This window comes from Saimiri boliviensis, chromosome 21 (assembly GCF_048565385.1).
Source record: "Saimiri boliviensis isolate mSaiBol1 chromosome 21, mSaiBol1.pri, whole genome shotgun sequence".
In the NCBI taxonomy this organism is placed as follows: Eukaryota; Metazoa; Chordata; class Mammalia; order Primates; family Cebidae; genus Saimiri; species Saimiri boliviensis.
Genome location: NC_133469.1, coordinates 34,253,644 through 34,280,173, shown reverse-complemented (window position 1 = coordinate 34,280,173; position 26,530 = coordinate 34,253,644). Strand labels below are relative to the sequence as shown.

General features: G+C 44.0%; 1 protein-coding gene across 2 annotated transcripts in view; it reads right to left on the bottom strand.

The window, feature by feature from the left end:
* The window catches only part of SLC5A1 (solute carrier family 5 member 1), a 127,765-nt gene that overhangs the window by 49,059 nt on the left and 52,176 nt on the right, over positions 1 to 26,530 (bottom strand). Inside the window, exons 1-3 of one of the 2 annotated variants that reach the window (XM_003944894.4) lie at positions 23,935 to 24,053; positions 21,908 to 23,733; positions 15,791 to 15,862 (exon numbers count right to left, since the gene is read on the bottom strand). In XM_003944894.4, the coding sequence (XP_003944943.1) occupies positions 15,791 to 15,862; positions 21,908 to 22,045 (210 nt within the window). In that variant the 5' untranslated portion in view covers positions 22,046 to 23,733; positions 23,935 to 24,053. Of the gene's footprint in view, positions 1 to 15,790; positions 15,863 to 21,907; positions 23,734 to 23,934; positions 24,054 to 26,530 lie in introns of those variants that run through there. The other variant, XM_074391283.1, reaches the window with a different exon arrangement.

Sequence of the window (26,530 nt, the reverse complement as noted above, 5' to 3'; positions counted from 1 at the left end):
CTGTGAATTCAGAATTTCAGGCTTTATCTAAAATTTCCCCAACGTGACCTCACTTCTCACTAACTTCTTTCCAAACCCTCCTCACCCACTGATGGGACTCAAAAGGTCATTACAAGTATATAGATATTTTTGCTGCCATTGTGCAAGATGAACTGAGTCTGACCAAACCCAACAGGTCTGAGAGCACGGGAATTGGGAAAATAACATAATGTCACATCACAAAAAGCAGAAAGGGTATTTTTTCTTTTGACTTTAGGAAATTCATAATCACATTTTACTACCTAGATGTCCTATCCTGAAAGGTTGGTGGGAGGGGAGGTGCATGAAGAAATTAAACAATAATTAAATCTTTCAGAGTTGAATGAGTCTGTAGATGCCACAGCTTAAGTCCCTTCTGCAACACCTCCCAAGCAATGGTCAGTTTTTAATGCATACCTCTAGTGACAGAGAACTCGCTACCTTACAATGCAGCTGAATCTGTGGTGGAACATCTCTAGTTAAAAAATCATTTTCTTTATCTGAGCTGAAATCTACCCATCAGTCCTACTTCTATACTTTAGAGTAAAACAGAACAAGTCAAATCTCTCTTCCACAAGTTAGTCCTTCCAATATCTGAGGACAGGGGTGGTCTCCCTGCTTAAATTTTCCCCAGACTAACCTTCCTCTTCTCATGTGTCTGTTCCTTATTGACAATGAACTTGATTCTCATCACCCTTGTTGCTCTCTGCTGCCCTGAGCCCCATCTCTGTCCCCAAGATGAACCTCAGACCTGAATAGACTATTCCAGACATGAGCTATCCAGAATGAAGCAAGCTGCCCTTCTTGACCTCCCATAAGGTTTTAACATCATCCACTTTCTAGGATGATCCTCTTTGAAACCTGTTCACTCAGCCACAGGTTCTTGGCAGTACGGAGGACCTGGGCCAGTACCTCTAACTGCCATCATTATTAAAGAATCTGCCTCTCTGTTATTTGGAACATTCAGCAAGAACAGATTTCCTCTCATTGCAATTTAGATTCCTGAAAAGACCAATTTGGTTTGCCTTAATGAGACAGTGACTCTATCATTTAATTTTTTTTTACTTCAGTCCCTCTTGGGCTTGGCACAAATTTAGTGTTTCCCCATGTGCCTTCTCTAAAGGGAAAACTACCTAAACCAAAGACATCGGGCAAAATCATTTCTCCCTACTGACTTTTTTTTTTTTTTTTTTTTTTGATATGGAGTCTTGTTCTTTAGCCCAGGCTGGAGTGCAGTGGCATCATCTCAGCTCACTGCAACCTCTGCCTCCCGGGTTCCAGCTATTCTCCTCCCTCACCCTCCTGAGTAGCTGAGACTACAGGTGTGCACCACCATATCCAGCTAATTTCTGTATTTTTAGTAGAGACAGGGTTTTACCATCTTAGCCAGGCAGGTCTTGAACCCTTGACCTCAGGTGATCTGCCTGCCTAAGCCTCCCAAAGTGCTCAAAGTGCTGGGATTACAGGCATGAGCCACCTCTCCCAGCCCCTACTGACAATTAATGTTAGAAGTAAGAAGCTGGCAGGGATTTTATCTGTTTCTCAAATCAAAGACAGGCGTTACTCTATTTAATGATCTACCCAGACCTACTGAAATTAGAGTAATAAGCTCTTCAGGTGATTCTTATACCTAACAAAATTTGAGAAGCCTGTCCTAGAGTGTATTGAAAGCTGCTGTTTCCTCCTTAAACTTGTTTTCACTGCTCTTTGGAAGCAGGAATGCCACCTCTAACTATACAATTGGAATGCTAATATCTGGCCTGGTGTGGTGTCTCAGGCCTGCAATACCAACACTTTGGGAGGCTGAAGTGGGAAGATTACTTGATGCCAAGAGTTCAAGACCAGCCTGGGTAACAGCAAGACCTTATCTCTACAGAAAAAAAAAAAGTAAAAACTAGCTGGGCATGGTGGCATGCACCTGTAGTCCTGACTAGTAGGAAGGCTGAGGTGAGAGGATCATTTGAACCCAGGAATTCAAGATTGTGGTGAGTATGATCATGCTGCTGCACTGCAATCTAGGGGACAGAGTGAAACCCTGTCTCAAAAAAAAAGCTAAGATCTGGAGGACAAAAAGTGAAAGAGGCTCTCTCCAAAATCCCCTGCTTAACTGCCAGAGTTTTAAAGATCTGTTACCATGGAGCCTGTGCTGCCCAGTGGGTGACATTTTCATTTCAACTACATGCCAATATATAGAAGACACACTGAAAGAAGCTTTGACCAATCCACCACTGAGACCTCAGAGCTTAAGAGCTTGGTAGACTCAAGACTTTCAGGATACTCTCAGGCCACAGCAAAGTTATGAAAGCAAAGATAGCTCAATTGGAAATCCACTGAAGCCACTCAAAAGCTTGATGGGAAATCCTTCCACAAACAATTTAACTCCTCAAGAGATGGGATCGTAAGAGTTCTCAGACATGATCTCAACTACCAGAGACAACTAAGGTTGTCAGCCAGAGAGCACTTTTCTACCTCTCAGCTATGGCATGAAATTCAGAAGAGGAATTACAGGCACAGGCACTCCAGACTCTTTGCAATCCAGTCAGTCCCGCCTTCTCCAATCTCAGCAGCCCTGCCATGCCCTGCCATGTCCCCATCCACTCTAGCAAAACCACACTGGCTCAATTTCAAGATGTGCTCTGTGCTTTCCTACCTCCTGCTTTTGTTTATGACATTTTCTTTCCTCCTGGAATGCCCATTTCATCAAGTTCTGTCTACAAAAACACTTCCCTCATCTTCAAAATAAAGCCCAGTCTCACCTCTCCACTGACATCGTCCAGAGCTGATCTCCATCCTCCAATCTCCTACCCCACATGTTGTCTGTTCCCCTCTCCTGGTGCCTGTCACGTCCCCAAGTAACTGCTTTGGTAACTGCTTCCACACAAGTCTACTGCCCCAAATATCTTCTAGCCTTCAAAGAGCATTTCTGCTTCCACTTAAAACAGGACATTCTTTGCACATGGCAAGGACTCAGTAAAGGTCTGCTGAGTAAGTGCTATCAAATCCTTGAATGTTCTACTTGAGGAAACAACAGAAACCATAGCAACCAAATATCTGAAAGTTGCATTTGTTCCCACTGGGGCATAGAGTCAGGACTCTTCTCATGGACATGCCAAAGACCACTCTCCTGAAGAGGAGGCACTAAACCTAGCCTGCCAAGCCTACCCAGGGCCCATAAGAACAGCAGGTCATATTGGAGACTACGAAGTGGCTCTGCGAAATGTCAGTCTGGCAACTCATAGGCTCAGTGTTCATAAGAACAAAACCATAGGTTAGTCCATCAAATAGGCTTTTTTTATTAACTTTAAATATTTGGTATTGGCAAGTAAATAGGCTCTCCCACATATTTCTGGTAGAAACATAAATTGATATCATCTTTCTGGAAAGTTGTTGGTTGGTACACATTAAAATCATTTAAAAGTTCATCTCCTTCCACTTATATGACCCTATTTTTAGGACTCAGTTTTAAGCAAATTATCAGAGATGCAGACCAAAACTTAGATAAAAGGATTTCATCAGTATTTTCATTGCTATGTTATTTACAACAGAGGAATGTTGGAAACGACGTAAGTGCCCAACAATAGAAAAACAATTGGATAATTCAGGTCCATATTTATGATGAAATTTTTCAAAAATTTTTGGAGAGATGGGATCTCGCTGTATTGACCAGGCTGGTCTCGAACTCCTGACCACAAGCTATCCGCCCAGCTTCACTTCCCAAAGTGCTAGGATTATAGGCATAAGTCACTGTGCCCAGCCATATGATGGCATATTGTGCAGCCATTAAAATGATATCTTTGAAGAATTTTTTATGACATGAGGAGATATAAACCTATATACCATATGAGTCTCAAACTGTTTAAATATATGCATAGGTGTGGGTGTGGGTGTGTGCCTGTTTATACATAAATATATCCAAATTTAATAGTGGTTATCTTTGGCAGACAAAGTAATTTTTTTAATACTTTTCCCATTTTTTTTACAGAACACAAACCTTTAAAATCTTTAAGAATAAGGGACAATTCCAGAGCTATCTCAGATTCACTAACAGAGCCTGAGGACTGAAAGCAAGGTAGGCATGTACATAATGTGTTTTTTTGAGGGGATGTAGAAAAAAGACATGAAAAATGTCTTTGAATGCTAACTACAATTATGTTTGTGTGCCAGGAAATAGAAAATTGATATCTTAACCCAGCTCATGTGATGTTCTAGCTGGAATTACCTTGGAAATGATTACAGCTGACCCTGTTATTTTCCTCTGGGCTATAATGAAAATAAAATTATAGCCCAGAGGAAGAAAGCGATTCACGTTTACACATTAATTTTAGCTTTACTTCCACAGCCTAAGGACAGTAAGACAGAATGTGCACACTTAGGACCACAAATCCAGGCATCAAAAATTGTCGTGGGGGCTGGGTGCAGTAGCTTACACCTGTAATGCTTACACCTGTAATGCCAGCACTTTGGGAGGTCGTGGCAGGAGGATTACTTGAATCCAGGAATTTGAGACCTGCCTGAACAACATAGTGAGAACTTATTACTCTACAAAAAAAAATAAATAATTAACTGGGTGTAGTGGCACTGCCTGTAGTCCAAGCTACTCGGGAGGCTGAAGTAGGAGGATCCTTTGAGCCCAGGAGGTTGAGGCTTCAATGAGCTGTGATCATATCACTGCACTCCAGCTTGGGCAACAGAGTGAGAGCATATCTCAAGAAACAACGAGAAGAATTGCCCAGGGCAATGGACAATTGGCTTCACAATCAGAGGCAACCAGTAGATTTTTAAAAAGGATCCTGTATCAATAATCATACTTGAAAACACAATTAAACGGCATGGACATCCCTTTCCTCCCCTCCTTGAAAGCACACACTGAGAACCTTCCAACCTGGTTCTAATCTTGGCTCTGCCATAGCAAACTATGTGACCTTGAAGCAGTCACTTTATTGCTTTCAGCCTCAGTTTCCACCACTATAAACCAAGGATAAGAATCTTTTTTGGCCTACCCCAAAGGAAGTTACTGAGCTTTAATGAGGTGACAAAATTTAAGAAAGTTTTGCTCCACAAAGTCATGCTATTCTGAAGAAATATTAATGCTTCTACACAGCCATGTTTTTTAGATTACCCTGAATTTCCTGAAACAAACATTCATCAAGTCATCATTTTCTCCTTGAGGAAACAAGGTCATCATAGCCCAAATGGAAAATGCACTCAACTAATTTCAGGAAACCTTTTTGTTTGTTAATGAACCATATAAGACCCAGAATGTCCAGAATTCTGGAGATGGCTTCCTGCTCCCTACTTTTTCCTTCTTTTTAAGGGATATCAGGAGATCCCAGGGCCTCTTCTCCATCCCTCCTCTAGGCTGTACTAGACTCTTCCATTGGGATATCCTCCAATAGTGGTCCTTAAACTTGTAACATAATCAGAATACAAGATATGCAGTTAAATCTACATATCTTGAATATGCAAATTCACAGATAATGTATTCATTATTTATACATTTGTAGTGTAAGTAAGTCCCTAATACTGCATGGGAGATACTTCTACTTAAAAAAAAAAAAAAAAAAAAAAAAAAAGAAGTAGTATTGTTTGTCTGAAATTCAGATTTAACTGGGCATCCTGTATTTTTATTTGCTAAATCTGGCAACCCTAATCAGAATCACCTGAAGGGCTTATTAAAACACAGATTGGCCAAGCATGGTGGTGCACACCTGTAGTCCCAGCACTTTGGGAGGCCAAAGGGGGAAGATTGCTTGAGCTCAGAAGTTTGAGACCAGGCTGTGCAAGACCTTCTTTCTACTAAAAATCAAAAAAATTAGCCAGGCATGGTAGCATGCACCTGCAGTCCCAGGTACTTGGGAAGCTAAGGTGGGAGGAGCTCTTGAGCCCAGGAGATCAAGGCTAAAGTGAGGTATGATCATGCCACTGCACTCCAGCCTGGGCAACAGAACAAGACCCTGTCTCAAAAACACACACACACACACACACACACACACACACACACACACACAAACAGATTACTGGACCCCATGTCCTAAAGCTTCTGATTCAGTAGGTCTGATTTGAGGCTGGAAATTTTGCATTTCTAACAAGAGTCCAGGTCTTGCTGATGTGGCTGCTCTGGGTACCAGAGTTTGAGAGCCCCATCCTGGGAGAATAACAAAGGGAGAGAAGAATGCTAATTTTTACAGCACCACCTTTGGGCCAAGTGTTGGGCCATGTATTTCATTTGCTTTGTTTTATTTAATGCCCACTACAGTTCTGTGAGATTGGTATTATTCTCATCTTCATTTACAAATGAGATTAAAAATCAGAAGATTGAAGTGACTTGCCCAAGATCCAATAGCCAAAAGTGATGAAGTCCCAGGTGTATAGGGAGAGGCTGTGACATACACTGACTTCCTTGTTTTTCCTGGGACATTCCTTTCTGAATGCCCCTGAAGGGGCACAGTGGGGTGAGACCCTCCTACCCATTCCACTGTAAACTCAGGATTGGCATGTGCTCATCTGTATCATGTTTTATTTCATATTCCTTCTTTACCTCCTCAGGAACTTGTCTTTAATCATAATTAGCGTCTCTCTTAGTAAGCTCTCTTCCCACAGAGGAAGTTTGAAAGGATTTAACCTTGGACCATTGCCATCTCAGGGATCACACTTCCTGGATTGGGACAGAAAATCAGATGGAGCTCCTATATTCAGAATATTTTATTTCTGACACTCTGGTAAATATTTAGACACAGGCTTTACTCCAGAGTCATCACAGTCTCTATTTACTTGGCCAACTCCTGTTCCCATGAACAATGGTCATCTTTCACTCATTACCTTCATGAACCTCTCTCCTTGCCCAAAGAACCAAAGGGGCAGGAAATCGGGAAATCACTGACATTTTCCCACCAGTTTTGGGCTCAAAAGGCAGGTGAGGTCTTCTGTTGGCATTTAGAGGTCAATGAGGCTGAAGACCAATCCACCCTCCCATCAAGATGAGCCCATCTTTGGAATCATCAGCAATTCAGGGTCACTTACTCAAAGCACCTGATCTAAATGTACCACCTTGGCCAGATGCAGTGGCTCACATCTGTAATTCCAGCAATTTGGGAGGCTAAGGAAGACAGATCACATGAGGCCAGGAGTTCAAGACCAGCCTGGCCAACATGGTGAAATCCCATCTCTACTAAAAATGCAAAAACGTTCACCAGGAATGGTAGCATAAGCCTGTAATCCCAAATACTGGGGAGGCTGAGGCAGGAGAGTGGCTTGAACCTGGGAGGTGGAGGTTGCCATGAGCCGAGATTGTACCACTGCACTCCAGCCTGGGTGACAGTGAGACTCTGTCTCAAATAAATAAATATATGTACCATCTCTACCCCACGGTGGCCCCCTTTCAGTTTTTCAAGTATCTCAAGCTTATTCCTACATCAGGGCCTTTGGCCATTCTGGTCCTTGCACTTGCATTGCTTGTCCCCCAGTCTTCACATGGCTGGCTCCTTCTGACTGTTCAAGGCTCAACCTGAATGCTCAATCCACAGAAAGGCCTTCTCTGAGCCTGTGTTGAATAAGAAAGATCCTTCTCCCTCCCACTCCACCTCACCTTTGACTCAAATACATTTTCTTCTGAACATTACTATTATTGATAATTTTACATGTATTTTGTAAGAATATGAGGGACACACACACACACACACGCATACGCAGATACAAACCAGCACCTACACAGCATCTGGCACATAGTAGGTATCGACATGCAGTTGTGGGATGAAAGACTAACACTGCATAAATAGATGAATGATTCAAAGGAAAAGGAGAAGCTGGAGATGAAAAATATTTCTTTTTTTTTAAGATGGACTCTTGCTCTGTTGCCCAAGCTGGAATGCAATGGCATGATCTCGGCTCACTGCAACCTCTGTCTCCCAGGTTCAAGCGATTCTCCTGCGTCAGCCTCCCAAGTAGCTGGGATTACAGGCGCCTGCCACCACACCCAGCTAATTTTTATAATTTTAGTAGAGAAGGGATTTTACCATGTTGGCCAGGTTGATCTCAAACTCTCAGCCTCAGGTGATCCACTCACCTCGGCCTCCCAAAGTGCAGCCACCATGCCTGGCTGAGAAACAACTATAATGATGATAATAATGATAGCTATCCCTCAGACAGCATTAACTATAAAGCGTCCTAAGAGATCTACATGTGCTAACTAATTTAATTCCAGATATATTTCTAATGAATAATCCAAAGAGTTTAACTGATGGTTTCACCACCTGTCTGCCTCTTCTGACTTCTACCAACTAGAAATATGGCTTACAATTTACTTTTTTCTTTCTCTGTCTACAGAAGCACTAATCTGTTAGAAAATTCTGGGAAGGCAGCCAGTTAGAAAGGAGAAGCCAGGAGCTTAGGTACTAACTAGATGACAGGGATCTGGTTACACATCAATCAATTGATGCCTAGGAACATGGGGTGGTGAGTGGCTGTGTATTAATCAGAGCAGTTCCTCAGAGGAGAGACTAAGCCATGAAGAATCAGAGGGAAATGGTTAAAAAGAGAGAGAGAGAGAGAGAGAGAGAGAGAGAGAGAGAGAGAGAGGATGAGGCATGAGGGAGAGGAAGAGAGAGTCGAGAAGGGAAAGAGAAGGAAGAAAGGAAAGGAGGGAAAGAATGAGAAGCAGGAGGAGGAGAATAGAGGAGGAAGAGGAGGTGGAGGAATAGGAGAGGGAGAAGGAGTAATATGAAGAAAAGAAAAGGGAGGAAAAAGAAGAAGGAGGAAGAAGAGAGCAAAGCAGATACTGCCATGATAAGCCAAAAGCTCCCACCCAAAATATACCAATGGGGAACTGCCAAGTTTTGCAAAACCTTGACTCAAACTGAGAAAACAAATGACCTGAGAGTAAGGAAACACAGCCACACCAAATTTTACCAAGAGGTCCAATGTGGGCTAAAATTGGTAACTCCGATTAGAGCTTGATTTTCCGGTTTTACTCCCATGAGCCTAAAAAACAACAATTTTTCTCTGTGCATAAAAACAGAAATTTGGAGCACGGCTGGAGGCAGACTTTGACTTAGACCCACCAGCCTCCTAACCTCCTGAATTCTTACCACTGTCTATATTGTGTGGCCCCTGTACCAGAGGCCAGAATATAGACTCATGTCTCAGGTGACACCACCAACAGGGACCAGCATGAGGGTCTGGGGACATGTCCTCCTCCTCCCTCTTTTCTCTTTAATTCAGCCCATATTTGTCAAGTGCCTACTTGCAGTGTAAGGCCTTGGTGTTGCGAAGCATTAAGAAAATTAGGAAAAGCGTAGGTTTAACTCTCATCACAGGGCACTGAGATAAATAAGAGCACATGCAGGTAAAAAGCAAGTAGATCAAGAGAGAGGGCCAAATTGACCTGGGCCAGAAGAGGCAGGAATTGCTTTCCCCAGGCTTATGAAAAGCCAAGTACTTATCTTTCCTTCTGACTTCTTTCTGGGGTGTATCTCTGCCTCTCCCATGTCCAGTTGCCTGGTTCGTACTCTTCCTCTCCAATTCATGAGCTCCCACCCATGTCTTGGGACTACCAGGTTTTTCTAAGAAACACTTTGGCCTCTCTGGTGGCATTTTAAGTGGCTGGACTTTATCTGATCATTAGGTTTTAGAAACAAAAAGAAAAATCAGATATATTTTACTCAAGAGGACTTGAAAAGTTTGAGAACCTGCCCTCTTTCTTCAGGGAAAATTTTCATCAGGGTCTCTGGTCAGCCCTAAATGAAAGAATTTCTTGGTTTTCAAACCAATCTTTAGGTCACACCAATTGGCCTCATACATTTCCATCTCAAAAGACAAGGAGAAAGAGACCTGAATAAACAAGATCACAAGGAGTCTTAGCTCTGTCCTTATCTTTGGTAAACTTGAGCAACCCATGGGGTTAATCATCATCTTCACTGTACTTACCTCACTAGATCATTGGGGATTCAATCAGATAAGTGATATGACAGTCCTTCAATGGGTTTCAGTTGAAAAGAAGAACAAGAGCTAAACCTGAGGGTTTAATGTGTGCCAGGCTCTGTTCTGAGATTGTGTGTGTGTTTCCTCAGAATAATAAATCTGGCCCTTTACCTGCTTTTGTGAATAAAGTTTTATTGAAACACAACCACATCCATTCATTTATGAATGTATTTTCCATGAATGCTTTTGTGTTACAACTGCAGAGTGGAGTGGTTGTGACAGAGATTGCATAGCAGCAAAGTCAACAATACTTACTATCTGGCCCTTTACAGAAAAAGCTTGTCAACTGTTTTGTTGTTGTTTTGTTGTTGTTGTTGAGTTTGGGGTTTTTGTTTTGTTTTGTTTTGTTTGAGACAGGATCTCACTCTGTCCCTGAGGCTGGAAGACAGTTGTGCAATCATGGCTCACTGCAGCCTTGATCTTCCCAGATTAAGCAATCCTCCCACCTCAGCCTTCCAAGTAGCTAGGACTACAGGTGCACACCACCATGCCCAGCTAGATTTTTATTTTTCTGTAGAGACAGGGTCTTGTTATGTTGCCCAGGCTGGTCTTAAACTCCTGGGCTCAGGCAATCTTCCCACTTCTGCCTCCCAAAATGCCTGGATTACAGGTGTGAGCCACCATGCCTACCTGAAGCTTAGAGTCTTAATCCTGGAAGAGCCTTTGAGGTTCCTGATCTGACCATCTCCACGTTAGAGAGGAGACTCAGACATTAATGAATTGCCCAATATCACAAAGCTGGGACAAGCCAAATCCTGTGGCTCCTTGTGCAGTTCCCACTCCCTGCCCTTTGGAATACTTCTTTCTGAATCTAAGGGACTAGCTGTCAAACAGTTGGTTCAGCTCTGTTGCACCACGCTGCTCCCATGGAACTGGCTCTGCCAGTAGTCCTGGTAGGTGTGATCAAACTCTCTTCCAAAACAAGAGTCTTTCACTGGGCCATGTACCTGGGGCCTCACTTCTCTGTGTAAGTTCTGCTGCCAATAACCAAAGAGTGGGGAATTCCCCTTTAAAGCTCAGCCCCTGAGCTTCACAGCCTTTCTACCCTCATATCTCCCACATCCCCAAATAATCATCACATGTCACACAGGCAGCTGTGAGTGAAAGGTGCCAAACCCTGGTGCCACATAAAAAGGGAATCCTGGGCCACCAACCAGCCCACAATTATGTAAGGTAATTGGTTTCGTGTTACTCAGATGAGTTGCCTTGGCTTGCCTCAAGCATGACTCAGGCTTCCAGGGGCCTCCCCACCTGGAACTCTATGTAAGCTGACTCCTCTTGTAATTTCAACCCTGGATTCCTTGCTCCTTCCCTCTGATTGTCCCTTGCTTCTATCTTCAAGCCAACAGACAAACTATTTTTCTCTCTGGGCCTCATTCAATTTTCAGGAACAGAGTTTATTTCCAGAGTTTCCAAATCTTCACCTGTTACAGGTCATAACCACTCCTTTCAAAGCTCCCTAAGCCCCAGGAATGCCCAAAACCAGCCTCTCCTCTGTCCAATATGTTTTCAGACTTTATGAGCTCTGATTTTCTCCTATTTTTCTTGTGGGTGACAAACCAAACCCTCACTGCCTCAAGTATATCAACCCAAGTCAATACAAGTTGTTCCTTCCTAAAATCCCCAGGATGCTCTTCCAGAAGCTTCTCTGTTGCCCACTCCTATGGCACAAAGCTACTGGGATAAAGGCAGGTGGAGGGGCAAAGGCCAAGAGAGATGTCAGCAATGGGGAGCCTCTGACCCCTGTGATGTGGTCCTTGGGTCAGCATATTTGAGAACTGATATTCTGGTTATGGATTTAAGGACCAATGATAGGCTTGAACAAACTTCATATTTTATTTCAAATGGAAATCTAGAAGCAACTTTTGATATGGTTTCAAATATTTTTTAACTTTGGAGGGAAAATGCTTAGATTCTTTCATGCTGTGTTTTCCTTTAATTCCTTCTTTCAGGTAAGTATTACTATGGTATTTTAAAATCATTTTAAATTTTAGAATGGAAATCATCATGCTTACTGTTCTTTTAAATTAGCAGTTTTCAAACTTTGCAAGTCAGCAGAACCATGTTTTCAAAGAAAATCTTAGCAGATTCCTCTTGTATAAAATAAATAAAAGTTGGGTTGCTGGGGTGTTGAGAAAGGAGAACAGTCCTAGAAGCACTTCTGCAGAGCTCCAGGGTTGTAGGGAAAATAGTTTAAAAACCATTACTTTAGAATGTAAGCATACTTTATTTAATCTAAGACATGAACTATGGTAAGACATACCATGCAGCACAAGGAAAGAAAAACACTGCCACTCAATGCCACTGATTGACCCAATATCAGAGATGATAAAAGGTGGTCAATGTATAGCTACAAATGATTATTTGCAGTAGTATAAATATACAGATAAATCATGTGAATGTATTCACACAGTCAACTTGAAAGTTAAATTTAAGAGAATCAGCAGCAATAGCTTTAGGTAAATGCTGGCTTCCATTCACTGAGCACTACTAAGTAATGTGCACCAGACAGATGGCAACTGTGGGAGTTGCCTCTGCACTCCTGGCCTTCCTTCCATTTCTTAATGTTCTCATTTATTGACCATTCAGTAGGCAGTGTTGAGTGCTACACATGCATTGCGTCATGTGATTCTGATACATGGGCAGGTTTAGAAGCTATTAATGTAATCTCATGAAACCTTAAATGGAAACTATGGTAGGAGGAAATAGAGTCAAATGTCAGCCTCATCAAGGAATCAGTGATTTCTGCACAAAAGAAGAGTAATGCCATGTTTCTCTGTTTCTTATAAAAACCTCATACTGAGACATACATGCATAAGGAAAACATCCACAGGAAACTTTACATAAACCACTGAACCCTACCTGCTTTGGGTGGGGCCAGTCCCTCTCATCAACAAACCCTCAACCCAGATCCAGACTGGGACACTATCAGGAAGAAATAAATCATCTCTAGTTAAGATGTGATGTGTTCTCAGGCCCAGTCCAAAATGCATATATCCTTAGAGTGGTTCTGCTCCATGCCTCCTTATCTCATTGTCTTCTCCAAGACCCAGAAATTGGAAGCTGAGGTCTTATCCCCAATATATCAACCTTAAAATTTTTCATCTTAATTACAGCCGATGGATAGAAAAATAGCCTGTCTAAAAATGGAATGGTTTGTCTTAAAAGTAGTGAGTTTCCTATCTGGTAGAGTTGGGAGGTGAAAGTGGGGTTAGGTGTAAACTGAGGCTGGATGAGCATTTAGGAGGCCTGCCATAGGGGGCACAAAAGCATTATATGGGGTGAGAAGTACACTGTTTTCAAAATAAATAAACTTTATGGTCCTTTTCAGCTCTCTAATTCAGCAAATCTCAAGTCCACTGAAATTTTATGCCAAACTTAGATCTCAAATTCATTGACTGGCACTGTTCGGTAAAACTTTCTATAATGATAAAAATGTTCTAGATTTACATTCTAGATAGCTACTATCCACATGTGGCTATTGAGCACTTGAAATATGGCTATGTGACTGAGGAAAGAAATTCTTCATTTTATCAAATATTTTTTTTCTTTTTTGAGATGGAGTCTTGTCCTGTTGCCTAGGCTGGAGTGCAGTGGTGGCATCTTGGTTCACTGCAATCTCCACCTACCTGGTTCAAACAATTCTCCTGCTTCAGCCTCCCAGGTAGCTGGGATTACAGGCACCTGCCACCATGCCTGGCTAATTTTTGTATTTTTAGTAGAGATGGTGCTTCACCATGTTGGCCAGGCTGGTCTCGAACTCCTGACCTTGTGATCCACCTGCCTCGGCCTCCCAAAGTGCTGGGATTACAGCCATGAGCCACTGCACCCATTCTGTTTTGTCTAACTTTAGTTTTAATTTAAACAGCTAGTGTGGCTGGTGCCTACCATATTGGACAGCACAGCTCCAAGGAGGCTATTTAGTCTTGTCTTGAACTTTGGCATAAGAATTACTTCTTTAACATTAGCTACATGTGGAACCTTAAAAACCAAAGCAACACAGGAGTTTGAGACCAGCCTGGCAAACAAGGTGAAACCCCGTCTCTACTAAAAATACAAAAATTAGCCAAGTGTGGTGGCAGATGCCTGTAATCCCAGCTACTAGGGAGGCTGAGGCAGGAGAATCACTTGACCTGGGAAGCAGAGGTTGCAGTGAGTGGAGATCACACCATTACACTCAAGCATAGATGACTAGAGTGAAACTCTGTCTCCAAAAAAGAAAAAAAAAAAAAAAACAATAGAAACAGAGAGTAGAATAGTGGTTGCCAGGAGCTGGGGCAGAAGAGTTTGGAGAGGGATGGGAAGATGTTGGTTAAAGAGTACAAGTTTCAGGTGGGTTGATTAAGTTCTGGAGATCTATTGTACAGCCCCGTGACCATAGTTAATAAGTTGTATACTTGAAAATTGCTAAGAAATTAGATCTTAAGGCTGAGTGTGGTGGCTCATGCCTGTAACCCCAACACTTTGGGAGGCCAAGGCAGGAGAATTACTTGAGCAGGAGTTTGAGATCAGCCTAGGCAACATAGCAAGACTCCATCTAAATTCCTTTAAAAAAAAAAAAAGAGAGAGAGAGATAAGGAAATTAGATCTTAAATGTTCTCATCATAAAAAATAAGTGCAGTATGTGAGGTAATAGATACATTAGTTTAATTTAATCATTGCACAATGTATATATACATCAAAACATCCCATTGTGTACTGTAAATACATACAAATTTTAGTTGTCTAAAATTTTTTAAAAATAGAAATAACTTCAGAGATAACCTAAGAGCAACTGGAAAGATGCCAGTTATTTAAAAATTCATCCCAAAATAGCTGATCAAAGGCCAACTGCAGGATGTGGCATGATTTCCTTGTAAGTTCTCTCTGGCTGTACTTATCCGATAGTGGCATTCTTTACATTCTTGCTTCCTTCAACCAGCTCACACTGTCGCTCCCTTTTCATTGCATGCATTTTTCATCATCCTTTGCTTTCACTAGCCAGTCTTACTTGTATCTTAAGCCCAAGAAATTGCAGTTTGGCCAATGTGTTCAACCAGTCACTTAAGTGAGAACTCTGAATCAAAATGGTCATGGGGCTGAATTGATAAACTGGCCAGAGCCCTGTGATATGACAGAAGGAACTTCCTGGTTTCTCTTTCATCCATGCACTTGTTCTTTGATTGGGATAGTTTCACCCATGTACGAAATACAAAATCCAAAGAGAGAGGAATCCTCATCTAGTGGAAAACTGTAATTGGAAACAGCAGGGGGCGCCTCATTCATCCATTCGAAGAGTATTTATCAAGAAGCTCCACGTATCAAGCATTGTGGTTAGGCTCTGAGATAGGACAGATAAAACCTCTTTTCCATGGGACTTAAAGTAGGAACAAGGTAGCAAAAGAGCCACTATTTATTGAGTTCCACCCTCCCCCAAATATATGAGGTGTCCGCTTTTGATAACATTCCTGGAAGGTAAATGTTATCATCCCCATTTTATAGATACAGAAATGGACACTTGGAATTGCCCAAGATTACCTCGGTCTGTGTACTCTTTCTCTGACCACCCACCTTGTTCAGTCTCTTCCTTTATTTATTACTTGAAGGACTCTAAGGGTAATTTATTTAAAGGTGATTCCCTTACTACAAGAGATTAAGGATTCCCAGGAGACCTAATGAGCATGAGGCTCACTGTCAAGAATTTGGTTTGGATCCTTGAATCCTAGAATCACTACTATGCAAAGCCAAGAAGAAAATGAGTTCCTAAAGGGAGTATCAGTTAAACAGTTATGGAAATAGTATTTCAGAGAAAACTTACCGGCCACCACACCATACTTCGGCCTGCAAGGAAGAAGCCTCCAACAGTCCCACGATTGGTGGAAAACATAGCCTGAGGACAGAAGGGTCAAAAATGTAATAGAAAACTAGAAGAGTGGCCTTGCCAGCCAAAAGGACATACCTTCCCATATGTACACTCTCTTCTACCAACTCCATTGTCTGAAACACTTTCACAGTCCTTCTTCCCTGCAGCCTCAAAAGACTCAGATGAAGGAGCCAGGAACCTACATTTGACGGACAGGGAAACTGAGGCTCAGAAGGTATATACAGCTTGCTCTAGGGGTAGCTTGAAATTAGCTTCCAGCATGGCTTCCAGCAAGTCACTCCACCTGGATCTGCTTGCTTGTCTGTTACACAGGGAGAAATTTACCTTTTTATGCCTTTCTTACAAGCATATTGAGGTGTTAATGAATGTTATATTTATTTTAGTCTTTATTACAGGTACATGATGGCATGTGCCTATAATCCTAGCTACTCAGGAGGCTGAGATGGGAGAATCATTTGAGTCCAGGAATTCAAGACCAGCCTGGGCAACATAGCAACACCTAGCTCAAAAGAAGAAAAGAAAAAGAAATATCATACTTTTAAAAAATACGATATGGGATGTGAATTATATCTTTGTTACCAGAAAAGTGAAAAAATGATCTAAGAACGCAAGGCGTTTATACTAAATACTACATAAAAGACCAGACAAATTCAAGTCTTTCCTCTCTGAGGGTATAGGTAGCAGGTTGCTGGAATCACAGAGTTTCACTCGGTCATCCAGGCTGGAGTGCAGTGGCACAATCTCTGCTCACTTCTATCTCCGCCTCCCAGGTTCAATCCATTCTCCTGCCTCAGCCTCTTGAGTAGCTGGGACTACAGGCATGTGCTACCATGCCCAGCTAATTTTTGTATTTTTATTTTATTTATTTATTTATGAGACGAAGTCTCACTCTGTCATCCAGGCTGGAGTGCAGTGGTGCAATATCGACTGACTGCAACCTCTGCCTCCCAGGTTCAAGTGATCCTTCTACCTCAGCCTCCTGAATAGCTGGGACTACAGGCGCGTGCCACCACACTCAGCTAATTTTTGTATTTTTAATAGAGACAGGGTTTCACCATGTTGGCCTGGCTGGACTCAAACTCCTGACCTCAAGTGATCTGCCCACCTTAGCCTCCCAAAGTACTGGGATTACAAGAGTGAGCCACTGTACTCGGTCAATACATTATGACTGCTGTGTTAGTATAGATGAAGGAGGGGATTCTGTCAGACCAGGGTACCAGAAAAGGCTTACAGAGAGGGAAGCATTTCAGCAAATCTTGAAGAAAGAATGGAGTTTTATTAGTCAGAGAAAAGAGGAAGGAAGATTTCAGAAACAGCAGATCTAGAGGTGGAACTTCACCCAGTGTGCAGAAGGAGGGAAAGGTGAAGAGTGTTGGCTGAGATATTTGAATGGAGAGAGTGGTAAGAACTGGGGCAGAACACACACTCTCAAATGCCAGGCTAAAAAGTGCAAACTTTATTGCATAGGCAGTAGGGAGCTACTGGGCGTTCATGAGGAAAAAAATGAGATCTAGGCAGTACCCAGGAGAGCATGGCTTGGGTCTTTCTGGACTCCTGCCAGGGTCCCTCCTCCCACAGGACATACTGTGAAGTCCTCTGTAGCAGTTTTCCTAGAAATAGCAAGAGACCTAAGGAACAGAAAAGGTAGCTAAGGACCAAAAAAGAAACAAATCCCAAGGACTTGAGCTGTAGCAGTTGACCAAGGTAAGCCATTCTGAAGGTCATTGTGAAGTTGAAGAAGATTGACATCCCCAGTTGGTCTCAGAAATGAAGAGCTTAGAGGAAGAATGTGAGGGCAGAGACTAGAGTGGGGAGCTGAAATAATTCAGGAAAGATGTTGGGGATGAACAAAAGGTGAAGAGAGGTATGTGTGCACCACATCTTTTCTTCTCTGGAATTTTCATCCCCTCATCTATGCAAGCCCAAACCCTACCTATTCATCCTTCAAAGCCCCTCAAAGTCTACTTCCTCCTACATTCCCCCATGGAAATTTCCTCCTTCCCTACAGCCTCCTCCCTTTACCAAATGAAAATAATTTCTACCTCCTCAGATGACTTCAATCATGCCTTGTTCACAGCCATTACATTTTTTTTTTTACTTTGTGTTACCATATTACAAATTTTTAATTTCCCATAATGCTTTTGGTATAATGCTTTGTGCACAGTAAATCATTGTTCTGTGAGCACAAGATGCTCAAAGGAAAACTCTGAAGTTTTAGACACCACTTCATAAACCACAGTGTTACATTCACCTGTTCAGCCTACAACTAGAAGAGAATGAACTCACAACTGCAAGCTGCAGGGGCAAAAGAAGGACAGTTACTGACCCACAATGTTTTGGTTTGGGGTTTGCTTGGGTTCTGTCTCCATGGAGGAAAAATATCACTGGGCTGAAAGAAAGAACTTTAGGCCTCTTTCCAGATGAGGAACAACTTAAGAAACTGAGGATGTTGGGCCTGGAGAAGAGAAGCCTCAAGTGTGACCTACTGTTTTCTAAAATGTAAAGTGGGACAGACATGATGCTTGGTGTGGCCCTCATAGGACACAACCAGACAAAATGGGAGAAGCTCCAGGACATCCAGTCTGAGTCCAGAACCAAAAGGAATATCCTCTCTGTCAGAGCTATCCAGAGATGGAAATAAAGCCATTTGGGAGAGTTTCTACTGGAAGTATTCAAGTGAAGGCTGTTGACAACTAGTCAAAATGATTTTGTCAAATGATCTAAACAAAAGCATCAAATTAAAAAAAAAAAAAAGCAAAGGAATTCAGCACCACCAGGACACTGTCGCAACAATGCGATGGTAGTAAGAATCATGGAGAAAGTATTCCCAGAAAGGCAAGTGTCTTGGGGAGTGGGAAAGGTAGAATAGTGGAAAGGGCATTGGCTTTGGCATCATAAGATCTTGGTTCTTGTCCCAGCTCTGGGACCAATTCATCTGAATGATTTCTGGTCACCCTCTCTGATCTTCAACTGTAAAACAGAAAGGTTGGGCTCCCTCAAGGGCCATCCTGACTCAATCATTCAATGATGCCATCAGTTCAAATGACTGCATAAGACAGGGGCCAGTAAATTTTTATTCTTTAAAGAAAAAGGGCCTAGGCCGGGCGCGGTGGCTCAAGCCTGTAATCCCAGCACTTTGGGAGGCCAAGGCGGGTGGATCACGAGGTCAAGAGATCAAGACCATCCTGGTCAACATGGTGAAACCCCGTCTCTACTAAAAACACAAAACATTAACTGGGCATGGTGGCACGTGCCTGTAATCCCAGCTACTCAGGAGGTTGAGGCAGGAGAATTGCCTAAACCCAGGAGGCGGAGGTTGCGGTGAGCCAAGATCACGCCATTGCACTCCAGCCTGGGTAACAAGAGTGAAACTCCGTCTCAAAAAAAAAAAAAGAAAGAAAGAAAGAAAAAGGGCCTGATGGTAAATATTGAGGCTTTGTGGGATACACAGGGTCTATGCTGAAAATTCTTCATATTTTGTTTTGTTATTTTTTTTTCACAACCTTCAGAAGTGTAAAAACCATTCTTGGCTTACGGACCATATAAAAACAGACTGTGGGACAGATTTGGCCCATGGGCCATGGTTTAACAATCCCTGGTTGTTAAATTGAGGGGATTTCAGGATAGCTTGATGAAATCTTCTAGCAAAATAAGGTCAAAAATCCATCTTAAAAGGATATAAAATTCCCTAAGAAACAAACTGATAGATGATGAAAGAAAATGGAAATTAACACCCAAGAAGTAATAAGCCAAAGCCTAAATATGATTGGAGGAGACAGAGTTGTAAAAGAACAAAACAGAACCAAATAATTTTGAAAGAGATGGACAAGGTAAGACAGAGAGACACTGACTGTGTGGGTCTTTTCTAAGTTGAAGAAACACAGTGGGCCTGGACCATTTTATCTGCCATCCCAGAGATCATGCAGGAGTCAGAATGCCCATTCCTGAATCAAACCGCTCTTGACACTTCAATAGCAAAACGAGGAGGATATCCAAAGCAAAACGAGGAGGAAGAAATCCAAAGCATTAAATGACCAGGGTCCAGAGGCAGTGTCTAATGAGGGAAGATTAAACATAGACAAATACTAACCAGGCTATTAAGCAGCATTTAGCAGGACAAGTGATACTGATTCACAGATACTTGAAACATGTAAACACCATTTAAAAAGTATAAACACCTACAGGACAGGCAGCGTTGAAATGAGATTGATTAACAGAACTGAGATTATCAGAGATTGTCTGGGAAACAGGCAGTACTGTATAGCCAGCAGATGATGGGCTCACACCTTGGCTCCAGCACTTATAAGCTGGGGTGGGGCGGGAGGAGGAAGTCAGTCCCAGTGGCAGAGTGCCTGGTACCGTAAAAAATCAAGAGTCAAGAGATCTGAGTTACAGGAACAATTCTGTCTATTGCAACCTTAGGCAAATCACAACCACATGAAGCTTCAATTTCCTCATCTGTAAAACAGGGATTAGCATTCTGGCCCTCCCCTTGTGGCTTTTGTGAAAATATACTACCCACTTGACCACTGCTGCCCATTTTACTTAAAAGGACAAATATTGTTCAGAGCCTGGATCATACCGTGGAGGGCAAATGACAATAGTATTTTTGTTTAATCCTAGAGTCCATAAACAGCTTTCAGATTCACCTCTGCATATTCTCACCACAACCCTGGGGAGTCATAAGAACAGATAAGCGTGTACCTATTTTATAATTGAGTAAACTGAGGCCGAGGGAAGTTACCCAGTGTTGCACAATTTGAATCATGTGAAAGTCAGTAGTAAACTTGAGTATTCTGGCTCCTAGTTGGTCAGTTTCTACTATGTCTGAGAAACTGAGAGTATTGAGAAAGAGTCAGCCATACTGACCCCATGTGACACTTAGGAGGCATTCTGCAACATCTTGTTTCTACAGCTCCTTTGGGGAAAAAGAAAAAACACTTACTTTTATACCTGAAAAAATTCTGTGTCCACAGAAGGGTTAATGCCTACCTTCCTCTCCTCTAAGTCAAAAGAGTTCAACACAATCACCTGCTGGCACAGCTGCCTCCTTGGGCTTGTCACCTCCACCCACACAACAATCCATGAGAGTGGCTGGAACATCTCCACATTTTTTTAAAATAATTTTTTATAATCTTTTTATTTTTGTAGAGACAGAGTCTCACTATGTTGCCTAGGCTGATCTCAAACTCCTGGACTCAAACAATCCTCCCACCTTGGCCTCCCAAAATGCTAGGGTTACAGGTGTGAGCCACCACACTCGGCCCTGCACACTTTTAAAATATCTCCTTCTCTAGTTGTTGGGTGTGCCAGAGTCTGTCACAAGTGAAATTTCCATTTCAGGTGACTGAGAACAAGTTTCTCTGGTTTGGTGTGTCCCCAGAGTCCCAAAGGGAGACACATACACACTTCCCTCTCCCCAGTACCAGGTCACCTCCAGGTCTTCCTCCTCCTCCTCCTCCTTTTCCACCCGTCTTTCTCATCTGTAACTTGCTCCAGCCCCTGGGATCCTCATGCACAAGGCCTTTGGGTTAGTCTCTCCCAGGAGAGGGCATGGGTCAGCATCCTGCTCTCTGCCACCTCAGCATCCCCCTCTCTGGGGCTGGCAGAGGCTGTGACTTTCCTGCTCAACACGGTTTCTTTCCCATCTGAAACTGGATGACTAAGAGGTAGGATAGCAGTCACCTGCTAAAGGCTCATCTCCCAAGCCCCAGAGCCCTCCCTGCAACTCCAAGCAGCCCCTTCCCCGCCCCTTACACTCTCCAGCTATCTCTTCAATCCCCCACCCTCCTTCTCTGCTCACAGACCCAGGTATCCTCTTTGGTCATTCCTAGAATAGGCTTCCCTGGGCACCCTTCTCATTTCTGCTCATCCTTGATTGCCCTCCTTCCTTCACATCATGCCCCTCAGTGCTTCTAAAGCCCTTCCAAGTCATTTCCACTCCCTGACACTTAAGCCTGCTGTCCCTTGCAGCTCAGAGAGGCCACCGATCCTCTGTGCGCCCCCTCCCAGCCCGCCCCTTCAGTCCGCGTCCCAGGACCCGCTACATACCCACAGTCCAACGGCCATCACCACAACGAAGTAGATGACGATGACAGAGATGTCGGCTGCATTGCGAATGAGCTCGTGGGCCTCAACAGGCCGGGTGACAGCAGTCGCGGTGGCGGGGCTCCAGGTACTACTGTCCATGGCAGTGGCGTCGCGTACCTCCCTCTCCCTCTAACCGAGGCGGCTAGCTCTTTATACCGCCTCCTGGTTAATGATCAGCACCGGGGGAGGGGACCCGCAATGTTGAGGGAGCAGGGCGGTAGCACCGAGCCCCTGAGATGCCTTGCAGCTGTACCGTCGAAAAGCAGCTCTGGGCGTGGAGCCCAGAAAGGAGCAGCCGGCTGAGCTGTTGGCTGGGGCGGCAGCCGAGCAGGTAAGAACTGTCCGGTGAACCGGGAGGGGCGGGCCAGGGGGTGGTGCCTGCCTGGCACAAAGGCCCACTGTGCTCCTGCAGCAGGCACCAGCAGTGCCACCACACCTGGCCTTGACAGAGCTGGAATGGCTCCATTGAGGGAACAGGCCACTTGGGGCCAGGGGTCTAGAGGCTGTAGGTCATCTGCCACCTGCCCTTGGACCAGTCCCAGGCCCTCTATAGACTTGGCTTGTCCGCCTGTAAAATGGGCACAGGACTCTTCTGAAGAATCAGTCAAGTCTTGTTCTCCCTGGAGAACATTCTTGGGAGGACAGAGAGTAGCTGGTTGTCGCTGAAAAAAAATCAGCACAATCCTAATCTCTTGGCCACAAGTACGGCCACCCATCCACCCACATTCCTGACTCCCCCTCCATAGTTTGCAGCCCCCAGGACCACTGTTAGCTCCACCGTAAAGAGGAAGAAACTGAGACTGGGAGAAAGGATCTCACTGGGAGCTATTTCCTTGCCCTGTCCCTCTCCCAGTAATGATGCAGGGCCCTTCAGAGGCAGCAGAAAGGAAGATACTAGAGAATCCTTTCCAAGGAGTTCATCAAACCCTGACCTTCCTGGGCACTCAGCTCACCCATCTGGAAACACATGTCTAAATCACAAGCCAGGGCTCAGAACAGTGATTATCAACAGAGGAGGCATGACTTGCCCAAGGTCACACAGTGATCCAACAGCAGAGCTGGCCCTGCAGCCCATGCCAAGGTTCAGAGGGAGGGTTGTGGGATGTTCTCAGGGGCTGGCTCTAGGGGCCATAGAGCATCCAAAAGCGGCTGTTCCCTAAGAGGGGGCTCTTGCTCTGACAGGGAGGTGCAGGGAGGTGGAGGACCACAGAAACCCTGCCAGGACTCTGCTCTGCCTCAGGCCCTCCCTGCCCAGTGCTAGACAACCACCCACTGCCCAAATGTGAGCATCCTGTTCCCTTGCACTCGTCTCAGAGGTCTGCTTCCCCTCCTACCTTATCAGCACCTGTTCTTCCCATTAAAGCTGCAGACAAAGAATCACTATTTAGTCAGCATCCCGGCAGGTCTTCCCCATCTCCCCCACACATCCCACAGGACTACAAACTATATAAGGCTATGTCCTGGGCCCAGCATAATGACTGCCCAGAGGAAGCAGGAATTCTTCTGAGGAATCTGGAAGTTGGGGCTCTCTGCTGTGGATGCTTCCCAAGACTCAGAGCTCAGCTAAGGTGGTAGTGAGGAACATTCCAGGAGGTGACAAATATGGGGGGTAGGAAAGCGGTTACAATATTCAGGGAGGGACTAGCTGTGGCTACAAGTAAACATATATAAAAGCATGTCACCTGTAAGAAACCCTACCACAGTCATTCCCCAGGCTGCAGCTTGGAGCAACTCTCCTTTTGCCTGTGTTCATTTGTTCCTGCATTTAGCAAAGTTTGAGCAGGGACCTGAAAGAAAAGGAGGAATAGGCCAGGTAAGGGGGGAGTGAGGGACATTCCAGGAGATGACAAGTATGGAGGGTAGGGAAGGGGCGACAATATTTAGAGAGGGACTAGCTGCAGCTACAAATAAATATATATAAAAAGCATGCCACCTCTAAGAAACTCCCTACCACAGTCATTCCTCAGCTGCAGCTTGGAGCAACTCACCTTTTGCTTGTGTTCATTCATTCCTGCATTCAGCAAAGTTTTTTCACCTGGATGTATCCCAGGAAGAGTCCCTGCCCTTAGGAAGCTTCTGTTCTAGTCTGGAAGCGAATCTATCCACAGGAAAAGCCCATCCCTGAACACAGGTGCAGGTGCAGGCCATGACAAGTTCCAAAAGTACAAGACATAGAAAGTGAAGTGAGCAGAAGAGAGAACTGGAAGTGCTAAAGGACTTCAAAGGAGGGACAGAGCCATTCTTTGATCTTTTTAGGAGAGCCAAACATAAAAGGGCCAAGAAAGAAAAGGCTGGTGCCCAGGTAGAGGCCAGAAAAATGCATGCATTCATCCATTCTTGAAACAAAGGAGCAGCTTCTATGTGCCAGATCATGTGTGCTGACCCTGGGATACAGCTATGAAAAGATTCACACAGCTCTTGCCCTCACAGGGCTTCCCGACCAATGGCAGAGATAGATCAACAGCAAAGATGAGACAACTACCTGTGAAATTACCATTGTGACACATGCTTTGAAGGAGAAATACTAATACCCCAAATGCCTAGCAAGGAATTTGACTTGGGGATGAGGTGAGGTTAGAATAAGATGTGTGGAAGCTCTGGTTTGAGCAGGGACCTGAAAAAAAAGGAGAAATAGGCCAGGTAAGGTGAGAGTGAGGGACATTCCAGGAGATGACAAGTATGGGGGGTAGGGAAGGGGTTATAATATTTAGGGAGTGACTAGCTGTGGCTACAAATAAACATATATAAAAAGCACGTCACCTCTAAGAAACTCCTTACCATAGTCATTCCCCAGGCTGCCTGAGGCCCTTTTGCCTTCTCTCTTCCTCATTGGTCTCTTCTAAAGGAACACTTTAAACCCGATTTCTCCTGAATGGATGCTTCTAGGAGAACACAGTGTGATGTACCACCTATTCCCATGCAGCTGGCCTGAGCTGCTGGGTCACTGCTCACTGGTAGGATCCTACTGGACTCTCTCTTGCCCTCACTGATGCCAACCAAAAGCAGAATCTGGTCACTAAAAGGGAAATGGTGAGCGGAACTCCAAAGAAAGAAGAAACCCAGCCAAACACTCAGGTCATAGGAAAGATGAGGCTGATAAGGAAAGACAAGCCTGAGGGCAGGAAGCAGCCCCCTCCCTATCCAAGTACACATAGGTTTACAATCAGTGGTCAGATGAGGGTTCCACATTTAAAAAGACAGAAGCCCACAGAGCCACAGCCATACCTGACTGTCAGAAGAACAACAAATATTCAAATGACTCTGAGGTCACTTGTGTCTACAGATGGCAGGGAGAACCCAACATTATGGAGGGCAAGGACTCATTACTAAGTGGGAACTGTTCTGTCTCCTCTTCCTCGCTCCACACTCCTCTCATCTGTCCAGAACCCTTGGGGGTCCCACCTCTCCTACCAGCCTGAGAGCTTCTCCCTAGAAGGCCCCAAAGATACAGTGCCCACCTCTCACTGGCTAAACTGTGCTTTTTAGCAAAGGACCCCACAGTAGAATGACCAGCTCCTGAACTCTTGTCACACAAAGAAATCAACAGCCTAGCTACAGAGGCTGTGAGTTTGAGGAAGTAAGGGCTGAAGAGAGAACCCACATGGCTAGTTTGATTCTCAACTCAGCTACCAACAAGCAGTAGATGACTGACATCTCACTTGCCATTTGTGACCCTCCCTTTGGACATCTGTATACAGCATTGGCAGCAGTGACTCTCTCAAACGATGGGTGTGAAGGGGTCTCATTGACAGTGAGACACCAGCAAAGATGAGAGATGAAGAAAGCCGCTATAATTTTTTTCTCCTTTCCCTTTTTCTCATTGGGAGTTCAGGTGTGGAAAGCCCAGAGAAGCAGGCTGTTGATTAGCATACAGTCATGTGTCACTTAACAACAGGATGTTTTGAGAAATGAGTCATAGGAAATTTCACCCTTGTGGGAACATCTTAGAGTATCTTTACACAAACCTATATGGGATAGCCTATACACCTAGGCTGTATGGTCTAGCCTGTTGCTCCTGGGCTACAAACCTGTACAGTATGTTACTGTAGTAAATACTGTAGGCAACTGTAACACAATGATAAGGGTTTGTGTATCTAAACACAGAAAAGGTATGGTAAAAACACAGTATAAAAGATAAAAAATTGAGCCAGGATCAGTGGCTCACACCTGTAATCCCAATACTTTGGGAGGCCAAGGTGGGAGGATTGCTTGAGGCCAGGAGTTTAAGACTAACCTGGGCAACACAGAGAAACCCGGTCTCTACAAAAGAAAGAAAGGGTGGTGGGGAGGAAGGGAAGGGAAGGGGGGGGAGGGGAGGGAAGGGAGGAGGGAGGGAGTAAATTAGAGAGAAAGAAGGAAAGGAAAGAAGGAAGGGAAGGGAAGGAGGAAGGGATACACACACACACACACACACACACACACACACACACACACATACACCACAATTTCTTTATCCACTTGTTGATTGATGGACATTTGGGCTGGTTCCATATTTTTGCAATACTTTTATACGACTGGAAGTACAATAGGTTTGTTTACAACAGCATCACCACAAACACGTGAGAAATGTGTTGTACTGCCATA